Source organism: Limanda limanda, chromosome 22, assembly GCF_963576545.1.
Source record: "Limanda limanda chromosome 22, fLimLim1.1, whole genome shotgun sequence".
NCBI lineage: Eukaryota > Metazoa > Chordata > Actinopteri > Pleuronectiformes > Pleuronectidae > Limanda > Limanda limanda.
In genome coordinates this window covers 13653591-13669194 of record NC_083657.1, presented here as the reverse complement: position 1 = coordinate 13669194, position 15604 = coordinate 13653591, and the positions used below count along the sequence as shown (strand labels likewise).

General features: G+C 39.5%; 2 protein-coding genes and 1 pseudogene across 2 annotated transcripts; all 3 read right to left on the bottom strand.

Annotated features, from left to right (window-relative positions):
* Positions 1 to 2073: 2073 nt before the first annotated feature.
* LOC133028834 (uncharacterized) lies at positions 2074 to 6612 on the bottom strand (annotated as a pseudogene).
* A 3270-nt stretch (positions 6613 to 9882) lies between these two features.
* On the bottom strand, positions 9883 to 11173 carry LOC133028833 (uncharacterized). The gene is made up of 4 exons (XM_061095867.1): positions 11170 to 11173; positions 10384 to 11070; positions 10244 to 10302; positions 9883 to 10011 (listed from the first exon to the last, which is right to left on the bottom strand). The coding sequence occupies exons 1-4, from the start codon at positions 11171 to 11173 to the stop codon at positions 9892 to 9894; spliced, it is 870 nt and encodes a 289-aa protein (XP_060951850.1). The 3' UTR covers positions 9883 to 9891.
* Positions 11174 to 13169: 1996 nt separating this feature from the next.
* Positions 13170 to 15329, bottom strand: LOC133028832 (uncharacterized). The gene is made up of 5 exons (XM_061095866.1): positions 15263 to 15329; positions 14474 to 15163; positions 13737 to 13850; positions 13388 to 13431; positions 13170 to 13289 (listed from the first exon to the last, which is right to left on the bottom strand). The coding sequence occupies exons 1-5, from the start codon at positions 15327 to 15329 to the stop codon at positions 13170 to 13172; spliced, it is 1035 nt and encodes a 344-aa protein (XP_060951849.1).
* Between the last annotated feature and the right edge of the window lie 275 nt (positions 15330 to 15604).

Here is a 15604-nt window from a genome sequence, read left to right as displayed (position 1 = left end):
AGTCATTTCTGGCATCCATTTGATGTAGGATATGGATATATGGTGGAGGCTAAAACCTGGAACGCTAACTGCTAAACCATATGGGATCATAGACGAAGCTTCCAGGAAACAGTGAAACCGATATCAATTAATTAATTTCATAGTTTGCTGTCCCAGCACTTATTGTAGGGATGAGTCATGAAAGTAAAGAAAAATGTATCATCTACTCAAACCATCTACCAATGAAGCCATTGGTAGTTGACTATGACAAACACAAGACAACAATCGACTATATACGTGTGTGTGTTTCTGTGAACATGTGTAACGCAGAGGGAGTGAGAAGCTGTGTTTGTGTGCGTGTGTGTATTTGTGTGTGTGTGTGTGTGTGTGTGAGAGAGAGAAACTTAAGAGCATTAATGATGTTAATGATGTAATGGTGTTACGGCCAAAACAACAACATAAATTAAAATTTGGTTCAGTCCAGTGGCCGCAACATATCAAAGAGGACGACACGCCAGATTTAACCGGAATTTATTCACAAAATCAAAGTTTAAACAAATGAAGCTCGCGCAAGTTCAGTGAGGAAGACTTAAGCTGCACACGGTCAGCTGATCTACGGAGCACCTAACCTGCAAAGTGATCAGCTGATCGTGGGCGTTTCTAAATGCCCAATCAAGTCTGGCGCGGGCTTTTCAGCCAATCATTCAGCACCTGGCAAACTTTAAAAATCCCTTCTGTTCTCTTCCGCAGTCAGGCGTCCTTCAGCGACGCGCATAACCCCTCCTCCACCCCAATCTCCTCCAGTCCCCAGTAGGATATTCATCGACCTCAACCGACTACATGCCTAATCTCACATCATGCTGGCAGAGATCATGGACCTTGATGACGGATCCCAAGACTGTCAGCGGATCGTGATTACGGCGGCACCCGATCACGGTGGGAGCTGATCGCGGACTAAAAAGGCAACAACCTGCCGACAATATACCTAGTACTCGTGGCATCCATTGCACTTCTGTCCGTCCTGGAAGAGGGATCCCTCGCATGCGGCTCTTCCTGAGGTTTCTACGTTTTTCCTTTAAGAAGGTTTTGTAGTTTTTCCTTACTCTTGTGAGGGTTAAGGGCAGAGGATGTCACAATTGGCGAAGTCCAATAGGACAATTCTCACGGACATGGGCCATCCAAAACTATCGCTTGACTGATGAACCACCACCAGTGTCTAGACCCCGGGGGGGTGTTCCTGTTCGATGTCCTGCTCCGCCCCCTTCTAACCCTGACATCTCACAGGGGTCTAAATGCCACAGACCGTAAACATTCATATCTTGTGTGTTTACAAAATAAATATTGTAAAGTAAAAACCAAGTCTCTCCTCATTGAAATGTTATATTAATATGAGAGAGTGTAGAGGCCCGACAAAAACAGAAAACATGGGAAGATCTGGACCAACAATGCAAAGGGCCGTCAAAACCAAATACTTCCCCTCCTGTCTATAGAACCTGTATCTAAATTAAATAGAAAAAACTAAAGGAGAGGACTACTACTAAAACTGTAAAATGCAATGTTGAAGTGTTGGATGTTTTCTGCCACATGTCTCCATGATTGCAGAGGACGTTACAGTGACTTGTCTATGACTCCAACCTTTACCCTGACCTCAACCGAAGCTTAAAACACTCGAAATTTTATGATTTACATTTTCTGGACTCATATTTTGTTCCCATAACGTGAGGGTGTTAACATATTTAGGTCCCTGCTACATGAGTAATACCCTTCATTGGACTTTCATTACAAGAAGTTTAATCATTGTTTTCCATATGTCATCGTCAAAGTGTAATTTCATCAAAGACCAACAGCAACTGTCCAAACATTGCCCCCCCCCACACACACACACAAATTGTCTAACCATAAAAGTGTAATAACATCATGAGTTGTTTTTTATCATTAATCACAAAACACATTTACAATCAGAAAAAGGATATAAAAAAGTATTACAGGTAAGAATCATGCTCCACCTCTAAACCCTAACCCTAACCCTAACCCTAACCCTAAAGGACTGAGAAATCCCTCATCTCAACATAGACTGTTCTAAAAAACACAATTCTACAGTTTAACACTTGAGTACACACATTCATCGTTTGTGTTGTCCCTCTGTCGTCTTGATCTGCTGGCCACGTTCACATTTACTGCAGCGTAATGGAGGTCATCTGCATGTTGGTTGCCCTAGAAACAACATATAAGTACATCAAGATGGCTCCTGATAAAAAAAACGTATTTATTGTCAAATGAAAATTTCATTCTTAAAAAGATTGTATTTACCTCTGCTTTTGTTCTGGAGGGAGATGATGGTTGTGTACAAGACTCTGGTTATGAAACACAGACAAAGACAAAGTCACTCTTGTGTTCACATATGTCCTGTTAAGTGCAATTACATCTTAACCTGGATTTACCTCTTAACTAGTCTTGTGAAGTAGTTGTTGAATTTAGGTGGTTTTGTCTCCTAATCCACCTTTAACACTTGGTTTAACTTTAATTCATGATTCATCGATTTATTTATCCTTTATGTTAAGGTGTCCTTATCTAGAAAGGTGCCATGGAACAAAATGTTGTTTATTTTGCATCAAGTGAGATGATGGTTGTGTACGAGACTCTGGTTATGAAACACAGACAAAGACAAAGACTTAGTCACTCTTGTGTTCACATATGAACTGTTAGGTGCCTCTACCTCTTGACCTGGGTTTACTTCTTAATTAGTCGTGTGTTGTATGTGTTTAATTGAGCGTCTCCTAATCCACTTTTAACACTTGGTTTAACTTTAACTTATGATTCATTGATTTATTTATCATATATTTTAATTTCTTTAACGTCTGTATCTAAAGGTTCTATGAAATGAAACTTATTATGATTATTAAACTTAAAACCCAAATTGAGTGAACACAAGCTAGAGATGAGTGGTTACCTGAACATCTCCAGCATCTTCTCTTGTTTATCTTGTACAGTAACACAGCCAGCAAAAGGCTGATGGTGAATCCAAAAGCTCCACTCAGGAAATACACCAACCAGTTCACTTCATCTGCAACAGGAGAAATTCTACTAATTCTGTCTCTTCTTTTTTTAAATGTTCATTTTAATTTGCAAGACAAGAGACAAGACATTGACAGAACAAAACAAAGAGGACAAGAACAGTGAAAACAGGGCAGTTAACAGAATGGAAGGACAAAGCAGTGTGTAATAAAAATACTAATAATCGTATAATCATTATAATCAGACCATTTTTAAAATGATCTTATTATAAAAAATTATCTCACCGACATAATAATAATTATAGTAATAATAATATTAACTTGCTGAAAAAATAAAGAAGAAAAGTTGTACTAATACGTAATTAATTATCATTTATAATGAAATTATAATCATTAATATGATTATTGGGTCACCGTCAGTGGGGACATTCAGACAGGACCAACTGGGTTACTGTTTCATTTAGTTGTTATACGGTATTTTACCAATTGTTTGGTCCTGTCTCTTCCTACGTAACTGTCACCATTCATTAAATGAGACAGTCTCTGGTAGCAACTCACCATCAAACTCCAGCTTGGTCCCGTCTCCAAACACAATGTGTCCACATGCAGCGACAGCACAGTAGTAGATCCCAGCATGAGAAAGGTTCAGTCTCTCCATTGACAAGTTGTAGACACAGGTGTGTGTCTGTGTGTCTGGTTTCCTCTCACACTGATGGTCCCTGTCTCCGTGGGTGTAAATGAGTCCTGGCTGAGGTTCTTCAGAGTTCTTGAACTAGTAAACACTGTGTTCTCCATCACAGGTCCCAGTGTGAACTGTACAACTGAGAGTCACTGAGCCTCCTGGCTGGATGCTCTCAGACTGATGCACCAGAGCCTGGATGTTAGACCCTGAACCTTTCACACTGACAGTGACGCCCTCAGTAAAATCATACACATATCTTGTTTCTCTTAAACAGTAGTAAGTAGCTGAGTCTGAAAGCTGCAGATCTGAGATATTTAGGTGACTCGCATTACCAATAGTTTTCACAGTGAAGCGTGGATTGTCCATGAATTCATTCGGTAACCAAATATTTTTTAAAATTCTGTACGTCTTTGAGATAGTTCGAGGTTTCTGTCCTAGTGTGTGTTTGTACCAATAAATGTTTTTGTCATCCCCCTCATAGAAACACTTCAAAGTCAAGTTGTCTCCAACATCAGCTGATATAAATCCACGTCGTGTTGAATGACAAACAGCCCGACACTTTCTCCTCTCTTCAGAGAAAAGACTTGTGTTGATTGGCCAGCAGGGCAACACTGATCACATGATCACTGCCACCTCTGATATGAATCATTTTTCTTTGAGCAGTTAGATTACATAATACCACTACTACTACAATTGTATTCAATTTTTCATACAGTACCTTTCGAAGCACAGTTACAAGGTGATTTACCAGTTAAAAGTGAAGTATTGAGGGAAAACAATAGAAAATATTTAAAAGAAAGCATAAGAGCACACATATAAGGATACAAATGTTACAGATTAGAAAGAATTGTGAAAAAAATATATAGTCTACCATGAATAAATAACAAACAGCAGGTAAGATCGGATGGAGATTAAAATATTATTAATGAAAGTTAGAGGTGAATTCAGACCCAATGTGGAATGATTATTAGTGCCGTGGACCTCACGTTTCAACAGGGACCACATGGTATCAAAAAGTCTGAAGTCATCTATAAAATCACAAAATAATTTCTAAAATGTACTAATACTCTGCAATTTAGGCAATGAAGAGAAGTGATGAAAACATCCTGGATCAGCCCCTTTTGTCCAGATCTGCACCTCAATTGAATGAGTTGTTTCTTGGCCCATGTCCTGTCCTTCTCCCAAGCAGCCAACCAGCCAAGACAGGGGTGAAAACATAACCTCCTTCGTGAAGGTAACAATTCTAACATAAAAGTAACAGCAACACTGCTTGATGAGAGCATTGGTGATTTAGTTTTCTGTCAACTTCTGTTCATTCCATTGCTGTTCACTTGAAGTAGTCTGCTGGGGTGTAGAGAGGACACTGCAGCGACTTCCTGTTTGAAAGCGCTCAGTCAAAGAGAGCAGACGGTCTTTTGACCACACGGAGGCTAAATACAGATCCTCACATGTCACGTACGAAATGGTTAAACAACTTGGGGAGCACACACTGGAACCAAGGCCCAACAGTATGAAAGTATAAAATCTTTGTACAGATAAACCAGGTAGGATGGTGTTTGAGGAGGACTCACTAATTACAAGGAATACATCTGAAGTAGCATTGGGGCGTTAACACAGGACAATAAAACAGTCCATTCCAAACAGGCAGGTTTACTATGGACACAACAGTATTAGTATAAAAAGCCCATAGGTGCAACAACATAATTTCTGGTTTCCTGCACTGCACAAAAGGAAGTCCATTAATGGATCATTGAGATAAGTGTCACCTCTGGATTTGTTGTGGGGGAGCTGATGACTCTCTATATAAATCCCACCAAAGGTTCTGTTATTCAGAAGTTATATTTAGTGAATGTATATACATATATATGTTCATGACCAGACTTTATATACAGTCTAATGTCATAATGTGTGTAAGCCTGTACCAGATGACCCCGCCCCTTTAGCACATAACATATTGGTTGGTACACACAATGATAGTAAGTCACACAAACCTTACTAAAGCAATGTGAGGTTGTGTTAACATTTCTGGCCACAAGTAAATTATACAAAAACTGCTTGTTTATGACTTGTGGTCACCATGTTTCCAACAGATAGCTGTTGTCTGTGAATAATGAAAGCTCAGGCTTCATGAGAAAGCTCAGGCTTCAGCAGGATGCACGTCGTCCACTGTTACCTGCACTACTTTGAATGCACAGACACATTCGAAATGAGTCATGCACACACAAATACAATTAAACTTGTTTTATTTATAGATAATAGCAAACTGAAGCTCTACATGTTTCACAAAGAGGTAAAAATCAAATTTACAGGACTGATGTCAGTAAAGACATAATGTGGTGATTAAACTCAGAGACAAACACAGAAGGTGTCCAGCTCTACTGCCTCACACTCAAGTACACACATTCACTCCAGGTATCATCCCTCTGTCCTCTGGATCTGTTCATCTGTATCTCCCTGTGAGCAATGTAGCAGGGGTCGTCTTCATTCTGCTCATCCTGTGCATGAGAAACAGTCAGTCATGTTGTTGGCCATGACAGATAATGTGCACAAGTGTTTGAACAGTAACACAACAGCTCATCTTTACCTTTGCATTTATTTTGGAGGATGGAGCATGGGGATCTGAAAAGACAGAATGACTTTTAAATATCATATAATGATCACTGGGATCATGAGGAACAGATAGTAGCATTTACCTGTAACCCTCATCATGCATATTGAGAAAGCCAGTAGAACACTCAGCAGGGTGGTGAATGCTGAAGTCACACTCAAGAAAACCACCAGCCAGTCCACCTCATCTGCAGAGAGCCAGAGGACAGGAGACGTCACACACTTTTAACCTGAGGAGTAATGATCACTATTCATCACGTGAGACTCACCATCAAACTCCAGCTTGGTCCTGTCTCCAAACACTATGGTGCAGACAAATGCTATCACCATCACAAAGTCTTCAGCAGAGATAACATTTCTTTAGATGTCAACATGTAATATATTTCTTATCAAGTACTAGTTTGCGCTGTAGTATTTTCAATGTTTGACATCTAAGTAAGGCGTAAACACTTTTATTGTATTTTCACGTTGAATAATTAGTGTTCTGATGTGGTTAGTAACCTTAGACAGCTGAACCATTTCAGCAGCAGTTTCTATGCAATACATGTGACTGTAAACTCAACTGAATCATATTTGGTATTTAATCTAGTCTGCATGTTGGTTCCATCATTTTAAATCTTTCCATTGAAAACTAAATCCCTATGTGGCGATCCTGTGAAAACCTAAACTGCTGAGACTCATGTGGAAGGTAAATTAAGCCAATTTAAGAACATAAATTAAGCTAAGGTCACTGAATTAGAACGCTGCTGTGGTGGGGCCATTGATGTCACTGCATGGAAACACCAAGGCATTGTTGTTTGTGGTTCTGGTGCATCGAGTCGAAGGCCAGTCTTCCTGTAGTTGTGGCAGATGAGTAATGTCTTAGACACGCAGGGGATTAAATGAAGTTCTGTCAGACAACTTGCGTTCAAATGTTTATTGCAGCAGTAGATCAGGTCATTGTTTGGCGTCTATAGGCTTAGACTTAATCACACTGCCAGGAAATGATTACATAGATATGATGGAAGTGATGAACAAACACTCATAATCCCCATGGGAGCCTACAGGTGGATGCTGCGGTGGTGGAGGGGCTGAAGTAAATGGCAGCAATATTGACGGAGCAGTGAACTAGTCAGAGTCATACAAACCTTTGACCCAAACCCTTGACCTCTCTGTCACTTCCTGTCAAACAAGTGTTGTTCCAACAGTCTGCAGACTTCCACCTGGATCTCACTATAAATTGACCTGTGGATTGGGATGGTGTATCCTGACAGTGGTGGAGGATCAGGACGATGGATTGACCTTTTATGTAAAGCGCCTTGAGATAATATATATTATGATTTGGTGCAATCAAAATAACATGTATTTTAATTTAAAATGTGTATCATGCTGGCATCTGATCGTGGTGAGGGATCGCCACGGCATCCTTCACACACACGGTGATCAGTGTGAACGCATCTCTGTACCGGGGTCTCCCTCACACAGCTGTTCATACCACCTGCAGAGGACCAACCTCAGGGCCTCTGACGCCGGGACCTACTACTGCGCTGTGGCCTCCTGTGGCGAGATACTTTTCGGCTGTGGAAGAGAGCTGCTGGTCCCAGACGACCAAACGGCACAGATGAGAACCTTGGTTTGGCTCTCCATCATTAGAACTGGGATTCTCTTGCTGTGTCTCACTGTTTGTCTCTTGGTTTACTTCACAAACGGCTCAGTTCGTCCTTAAAACTCAGACTTCAACAGGTTATTTGAACTTAAAGGTTCAGTGTGTAGGATTTGGGGGAAAGGGATCTATTGGCAGAAATTTAATATAAAATAATCCTACAGATTTTGCACTTGTGTGTTTCATCTAAATTGTATAAATTGTTCTTTTCTTTATAGTAGAATTGGTCCCTTATATTCAAATACTTTGAATACTATCAGGAGTGGGTCCTCTCTACAGAGGCCGCCATGATTTAACTGTAGCCCTGAGTTGACAAACTAAACACTGTTTGAGTTTTTAGAACAACTGAAGCTACCACAGGATTATTTGTTTTTTTGCCATTTGGCACTCTCCTTAATAAAACTGTGAAGCTATTTTCATGCTTGTTTTAAACATGCTTTTTGATTAAGCTTTTTATTGCTTTTTACACAAATCTAAAAATTTAGACAGGTACATGTGTACATAGCAAAGAAAAATAAATGAATTAGAATGAATTACTTGTTATTTTTTCAGACTGTACATGTCGGCTATTTTTAAAGCTTCAGACAACTTTTTAAAATAAAAGCTATGTAATTCAGCTCAGTATAAAGCATTTATTTATTTATTTATCCTAAGTAAACGCTGTACTTGAAATGAAAAAACAAACAAAGACATATTACCAAACAGTAAGTGATTAGAAGAAAATAACAAAAAAACAGGTGGTGTCCCTCAAATACATGAAAATGAAAGTAGAACTGAAAATTTGTAAGGAGAACAATATTCATATATTACCGTATTTGTCATTCCCACCACTGATAATAACATTTCACTGCAAAGTCTTTCAGTTTGTCTCTGTTAGGCTTTGTGTTTCCCTTCGTTGCACACAGCATTTGTTGTAAAGATGACCTCTCTTTGTTTAACACTTCAATCTTCCTGTGTTAGAGCGACAGGACTTCTTTTTCCACCAGCAGAAACCTGCTCACAGTCACAGTGCTCTCACCTCATCCACCACAGAAGAGAGTCAGAGCAAAAGCCAAACACTGAAAAATAGCCAGTTGAAAGGCTGCACCGTCCGTTTATCATCTGTTTTTGTTTTGTTTTCGTGGTAGCTTTTCGCACTGCACACCTATATTGAGGTTTTGACTAATGCGTCTCTGAGTTCCCTGAGGCCCCAAACGTCCTCACTTCAGAAAGGTGAAGATAGTGTCAAATGACCCCGCTTCATTACAGATAACATTTTTGGTTGGTACACTAGGTTGTGTTAACACTTCTGGCCACAAGTAAATTACAAAAAACTGCTTGTATGTGACATGTGGTCACCATGTTTCCAACAGTTAGCTGTGGTCTATGAATGATGAAAGCTCGGCTTCATGAGAAAGCTCACGCTTCAGCAGGATGCACGTCGTCCACTGTTACTACTGTTACTGACTAGTGGCAGAAACTTGGACTATGGGCAGAAAAGGTCTCTGGTTCGTCTCTGGTTCGACTCCACGGAGAAACAACAAAAAGACGAACCTGGATTGATCTGTCCAAAACTCCAAGAGGATTCTCTCTACCCTGTCTAGTGCCCCTGAGCAAGGCACCTTACTCCCCCAACATCTGCTCCCCGGGCGCCGTACACGGCTGCCCACTGCTCTGTGTGTCCTGCACCAGATGGGTTAAAAGCAGAGGTTAAATTTCCCTCCTTGCATGGCTTGTGCATGTCTGTGCATGTGTTTGGGACAAATAAATGGATCTTAATCTTAATCTTACTTTGAATGCACAGACAGAGAAGAAATGAGTCATGCACACACAAATAAAAATTAAACTTGTTTTATTTAGATTATAGCAAGCTGAAGATTTACATGTTTCACACAGAGGTAAAAATCTTATCTACAGGACAGTTCTGATGTCAGTAAAGACATAATGTGATGATTAAACCCAGAGGCAAATACAGAAGGTGTCCAGCTCTACTGCCTCACACTCAAGTACACACATTCACTCCAGGTATCATCCCTCTGTCCTCTGGATCTGTTTATCTGTATCTCCCTGTGAGCAATGTAGCAGGGGTCGTCTTCATTCTGCTCATCCTGTGCATGAGAAACAGTCAGTTGGCCATGACAGACAATCTGCACAAGTGTTTGAACAGTAACACAACAGCTCATCTTTACCTTTGCATTTATTTTGGAGGATGGAGCATGGGGATCTGAAAAGACAGAATTACTTTTAAATGTCATTTAATGATCACTGGGATCATGAGGAACAGATAGTAGCATTTACCTGTAACCCTCATCATGCATATTGAGAAAGCCATTAACACACTAGCAGGGTGGTGAATGCTGAAGTTGCACTCAAGAAAACCACCAGCCAGTCCACCTCATCTGCAGAGAGCCAGAGGACAGGAGACGTCACACACTTTTGACTTAAGGAGTAATGATCACTATTTATAACGAGAGACTCACCATCAAACTCCAGCTTGGTCCCGTCTCCAAACACAATGTGTCCACATGCAGCGACAGCACAGTAGTAGGTCCCAGCATGAGAACAGTTCAGTCTCTCCATTGACAAGTTGTAGACACAGGTGTGTGTCTGTGTGTCGGGTTTCCTCTCACACTGATGGTTTCTGTCTCCGTGGGTGTAAATGAGTCCTGGCTGAGGTTCTTCAGAGTTCTTGACCCAGTAAACACTGTGTTCTCCATCACAGGTCCCAGTGTGAACTGTACAGCTGAGAGTCACTGAGCCTCCTGGCTGGATGCTCTCAGACTGATGTACCACAGCCTGGATGTTAGACCCTGAACTTTTCACACGGAGAGTGATGCCCTCCATAAACTCATACGTGTATAAAAAGCCTGTTATGCAGAAGTAATTTGCTGAGTCTGAAATTTGCACGTCTGAGATCTTCAAATGATTTCTACCTGTGGTAATTTCCGGTTTAAAGCGCATATCATTCTTAAATTCATCACTCAGTTTGCACCCATTTTTATCAGGGCTGTCATGCTTGTAGAACTTACACATGAGCTTTGGTGTCTGTCCAAGAATCCGTTTGTACCAGTATAGCATCATTGTAGACTCATCTTCATTGAAACAGTCCAAAGTCACGTTTTCACCAACTTCAGCCGATTTAAAACGTGAAGATGGTGTCACATCAGCTGAGGAGAAAATGGACAGTGAGCATATTGTAACACATGGCAGAGAATGAAAGTTTAAATCTTGACCTCACTAGTGCCCCTAAAAAAGAAACAACTTACCCATTCTCCCCAAGAGCAGACATGCCACGCACAAAGCAAAAGTCAGGTTGTTCATTTTGTTGGAGTTGCCGTGGTTAATGGAGAAGATCTCTACACCTTCTCTGCTTTTCAGACACAAGACTGCTGTGTTGGCCAATCAGAGAGGAGCCTGCATGATCACGTCACCAGTGCCCCCCCCCTTCGCCGCCCCACATTTCTGGTCCACGAGAAGATTTGTACGGAGTTAAGTGGGGCAGAATTGGAAAATACTACAATATATGCTTTCAGGAAGGACTTTGATTAAGACTTATTGAGGAAAATGGAGACATTATTTTCAAAAATCTAAATCCTTGCAATCAAAACATTCACTTTCACTTCTTTCTTTTCAAATGATCAAACATTTTGGGCTGGATTTACCTCCATATGTTTACACAGTAAGTCTCATTCTGTTTTTTATTCACACATATACCTGCTTTTCCCATTTGTTCTTTTTTCTGCATCCTACAAACCAGCTTATTGAAAAGTTGGTATGATAAATACAAGGAAAACTTCACACAGTTTTAGTTTCTATTTCAAGAGTTTGCAAAACAATGTAAATTATTCCCATTAAAAAACTAAATTATACACAATATAAGCGCAAATGTAAATATAATACAGAGGCAAAAGGAGACAGGCAGTGAAACAAAAAGGAAGCAAAGAAGGGAATTTTTAAATATTTTTAACATCACCTTCTGACACCTCTGACTGTGTCTGACTGTTGTACCTGCATGGCCTCCACTGGAGCCAGTTCACATGTAGCAGTGAATTCACACGGCCAATCAGATCTTCAAAAAACATAATTCTCTTAAAGGACAAAGGGTTAGTAATTTCTGGCGTTCGTTTTATGTAGGTTATGGATATGTGGTGGAGGCTATAACCTGGAACGCTAACTGCTAGACCATATGTGATCATAGACGAAGCTTCCAGGAAACAGCGAAACCTATGTCAATGAATTCATTTAATATTTTGCTGTCCCAGCACTTTTTATAGGGACGAGTCATGAAAGTAAAGAAGAATGTATCATCTACTCAAACCATCTACCAATGAAGCCATTGATAGTGGACTATGACAAACACAAGACAACAATCGCGTACGATTCATGATAACGGAGAGGGAGTGAGAAGCCGTGTGGATGTGTGTGACTTAAGAGCATTAAGCAGCAGACCTAAGTATCCAATTACAGCAACAACAACATAAATGAATGTTTGGTTCAGTCCAGTAGCTTCAACATATTAAAGAGGACGACACGCCAGATTTAACGAAGAATTTATTCACAAAACCAAAGTCTAAACAAATGTTATATTAATATGAGAGAGTGTGGAGGCCTGACAAAAACAGAAACGTGGGAAGATCTGGACCAACAATGCAAAGGGCTGTCAAAACCAGATACTTCCCCTCCTGTCTATAGAATCTGTATCTAAATTAAATTGAAACGACTAAAAGAGAGGACTACTACTAAAAATGTAAAATATAAGGTTGAAGTTTTGGATGTTTTCTCCCACATGTCTCCATGATTACAGAGGACGTTACAGTGACTTGTCTATAACTCCAACCTTAACCCTGACCTCAACCGAACTTAAAACATACGAGTTTTAATGATTTACATTATCTGGACTCATGTTTTGTTCCCATAATGTGAGGGTGTTAACATATTTAGGTCCCTGCTATATGAGTAATACCCTTCATTCGACTTTCATTACAAGAAGTTTAATCATTGTTTTCCATATGTCATCATCAAAGTGTCATTCCATCAAAGACCAATAGCAACTGTCCAAACATTGCCCCCCCCCCCACACACATTGTCTAACCATAAAAGTGTAATAACATCATGAGTTGTTTTTTATCATTAATCGCAAAAAAAGCCACATTTACAATCAGAAAAGGATAAAAAAAAGTATTACAGACAAGAATCATGCTCCACCTCCAAAGAAAGACTGAGTTATCCCTCATTCCAAACATAGACCGTTCTAAAAAACACAATTCTACAGTTTAACACTTGAGTACACACAGTCATCGTTTGTGTTGTCCCTCTGTCGTCTTGATCTGCTGGACACGTTCACATTTACTGCAGAGTAATGGAGGTCATCTGCATGTTGGTTCACCTAGAAACAACATATAAGTACATCAAGATGGCTCCTGATAAAAAAAAAACGTATTTATTGTCAAATGTAAATTTCATACTTAAAAAGATTGTATTTACCTCTGCATTTGTTCTGGTGGGAGATGATGGTTGTGTGCAAGACTCTGGTTATGAAACACAGACAAAGACAAAGTCACTCTTGTGTTCACATATGTCCTGTTAGGTGCCTTTACCTCTTAACCTGGGTTTACTTCTTAACTAGTATTGTGTTGTATGTGTTGAATTGAGGTGTTTGTGTCTCCTTATCCACTTTTAACACTTGCTTTAACTTTATTTAATGATTCATCGATTTATTTATCCTTTATGTTAAGGTGTCCTTATCTAGAAAGATGCCGTGAAACAAAATGTTATTTCATTATTTAGGTAAAAAGCCAAATTGAGTGAACACAAGCTAGAGATGGGTGGTTACCTGAACATCTCCAGCATCTTCTCTTTTTTATCTTGTACAGTAACACAGCCAGCAAAAGGCTGATGGTGAATCCCAAAGCTCCACTCAGGAAATACACCAGCCAGTTCACTTCATCTGCAACAGGAGAAGTTTTACTAATTGTGTCTCTTCTTTTTTGAAATTTTCAATTAACTTTGCGAGACAAGAGACAAGACATTGACAGAACAAAACAAAGAGGACAAGAACAGTGAATACAGGACAGTTAACAGAATGGAATGACAAAGCAGTGTGTGTGTTTTCTATATTTATAGAAAAAATATATATAATTATAATAACAATACTTATGATATAATTATAATCATTGTACCACTTTTAAAATAATCATATTATTAAAAATAATCTCACCATAACAATAAAAATTATAGTTATAATAATATAATTTGGGAGAAAAAAGAAAAAAAAGAACTTGAACTAATATTTAATAAATTATTATTTATAATAACATAAATTATAATCATTACTATGATCATCGTTATCATAACTAATAATAATTACAATAATAATCATCAATAAAAAAATATATTTAGTCGTGGAGCACACCTCCAGGGGGTCACCGTCAGTGGGGACATTCAGACAGGACCAACTGGGTTACTGTTTCATTATGTTGTTATAAGGTATTTTACCAATTGTTTGGTCCCGTCTCTTTCTACGTTACTTTCACTATTCATTAATTGAGAAAGTCTCTGGTAGTGACTCACCATCAAACTCCAGCTTGGTCCCATCTCCGAACACGATGTGTCCACATGCAGCGACAGCACAGTAGTAGGTCCCAGCAGAAGAACGGTTCCGTCTCTCAATTGAAAAGTTGTAGACACAGGTGTGTGTCTTTGTGTCTGGTTTCCTCTCACACTGATCATTCCTGTCTCCGTGGGTGTAAATTAGTCCTGGCTGAGGTTCTTCAGAGTTCTTGACCCAGTAAACACTGTGTTCTCCATCACAGGTCCCAGTGTGAACTGTACAGTTGAGAGTCACAGAGCCTCCTGGCTGGATGCTCTCAGACTGATGCACCACAGCCTGGATGTTAGACCCTGAACCTTTCACACAGACAGTGACGCCCTCCATAAACTCAAATGTGTATATATTACCCTTTGAACAGTAGTAAGAAGCTGAGTCTGAAAGCTGCAGATCGAAAATATTAAGGTGACTCGCATTACCAATAGTTTCCAGAGTGAAGCGTGATGTGTTCTTGAATTCATTCAATAACGTAAAATCTTCAGAGAATTTGTACGGCATTGAGATAATTCGAGGTTTCTGTCCTGGTGTGTTTTTTAACCAATACATTATATCGTCATCCCCCTCATAGAAACACTGCAAAGTCAAGTTGTCTCCAACATCAGCTGATATGAATCCACTGTCTTGATCAGTCAAGATAAAATGATGCATCTGAACTGAAGAGAAAAAGGAGAAAAGACAAATAACTGTTTAAGTTATGTGACAGAAATTAAAACATAATAAGCATCAGGACTGACTGAATATTTAGAAAACACACAACTCACCCATTTTCCCCAGGAAGAAACATGTCAGGTAGAGAACGAACTTCGGAGATGTCTTCATGTTGAAATCGTCGTGTTGAATGACAAACAGCCGACACTTTCTCCTCTCTACAGAGCTAAGACTTTTGTTGATTGGCCAGCAGGGCAACACTGATCACATGATCACTGCTACCTTTGATGTGAATCTTTGTTCTTTAAAAACAGTCACAGGGTGAGAGACATCGAAGCAGTTAGAGTACATAATACTACTACTACTACAATTGTATTCAATTATTCATATAGCACCTTTCAAAGCACAGTTACAAGGTGATTTACCAGTTAAAAGTGAAGAATTAA

What these genes read in the sequence shown, in the direction of transcription:
- LOC133028833 (XM_061095867.1), bottom strand. An exon ending in GACCAAGCTGGAGTTTGATG is followed by an intron (nt 10,303 to 10,383) that starts GTGAGTCTCTCG and finishes GGCTCTCTGCAG; the next exon opens with ATGAGGTGGACTGGCTGGTG. An exon ending in CAGCATTCACCACCCTGCTA is followed by an intron (nt 10,012 to 10,243) that starts GTGTGTTAATGG and finishes TCTCATGCACAG; the next exon opens with GATGAGCAGAATGAAGACGA.
- LOC133028832 (XM_061095866.1), bottom strand. Translation starts at nt 15,329, where the DNA reads ATGAAGACATCTCCGAAGTTCGTTCTCTACCTGACATGTTTCTTCCTG. An exon ending in GACCAAGCTGGAGTTTGATG is followed by an intron (nt 13,851 to 14,473) that starts GTGAGTCACTAC and finishes CTCCTGTTGCAG; the next exon opens with ATGAAGTGAACTGGCTGGTG. An exon ending in AAGATGCTGGAGATGTTCAG is followed by an intron (nt 13,432 to 13,736) that starts GTAACCACCCAT and finishes TTTCATAACCAG; the next exon opens with AGTCTTGCACACAACCATCA.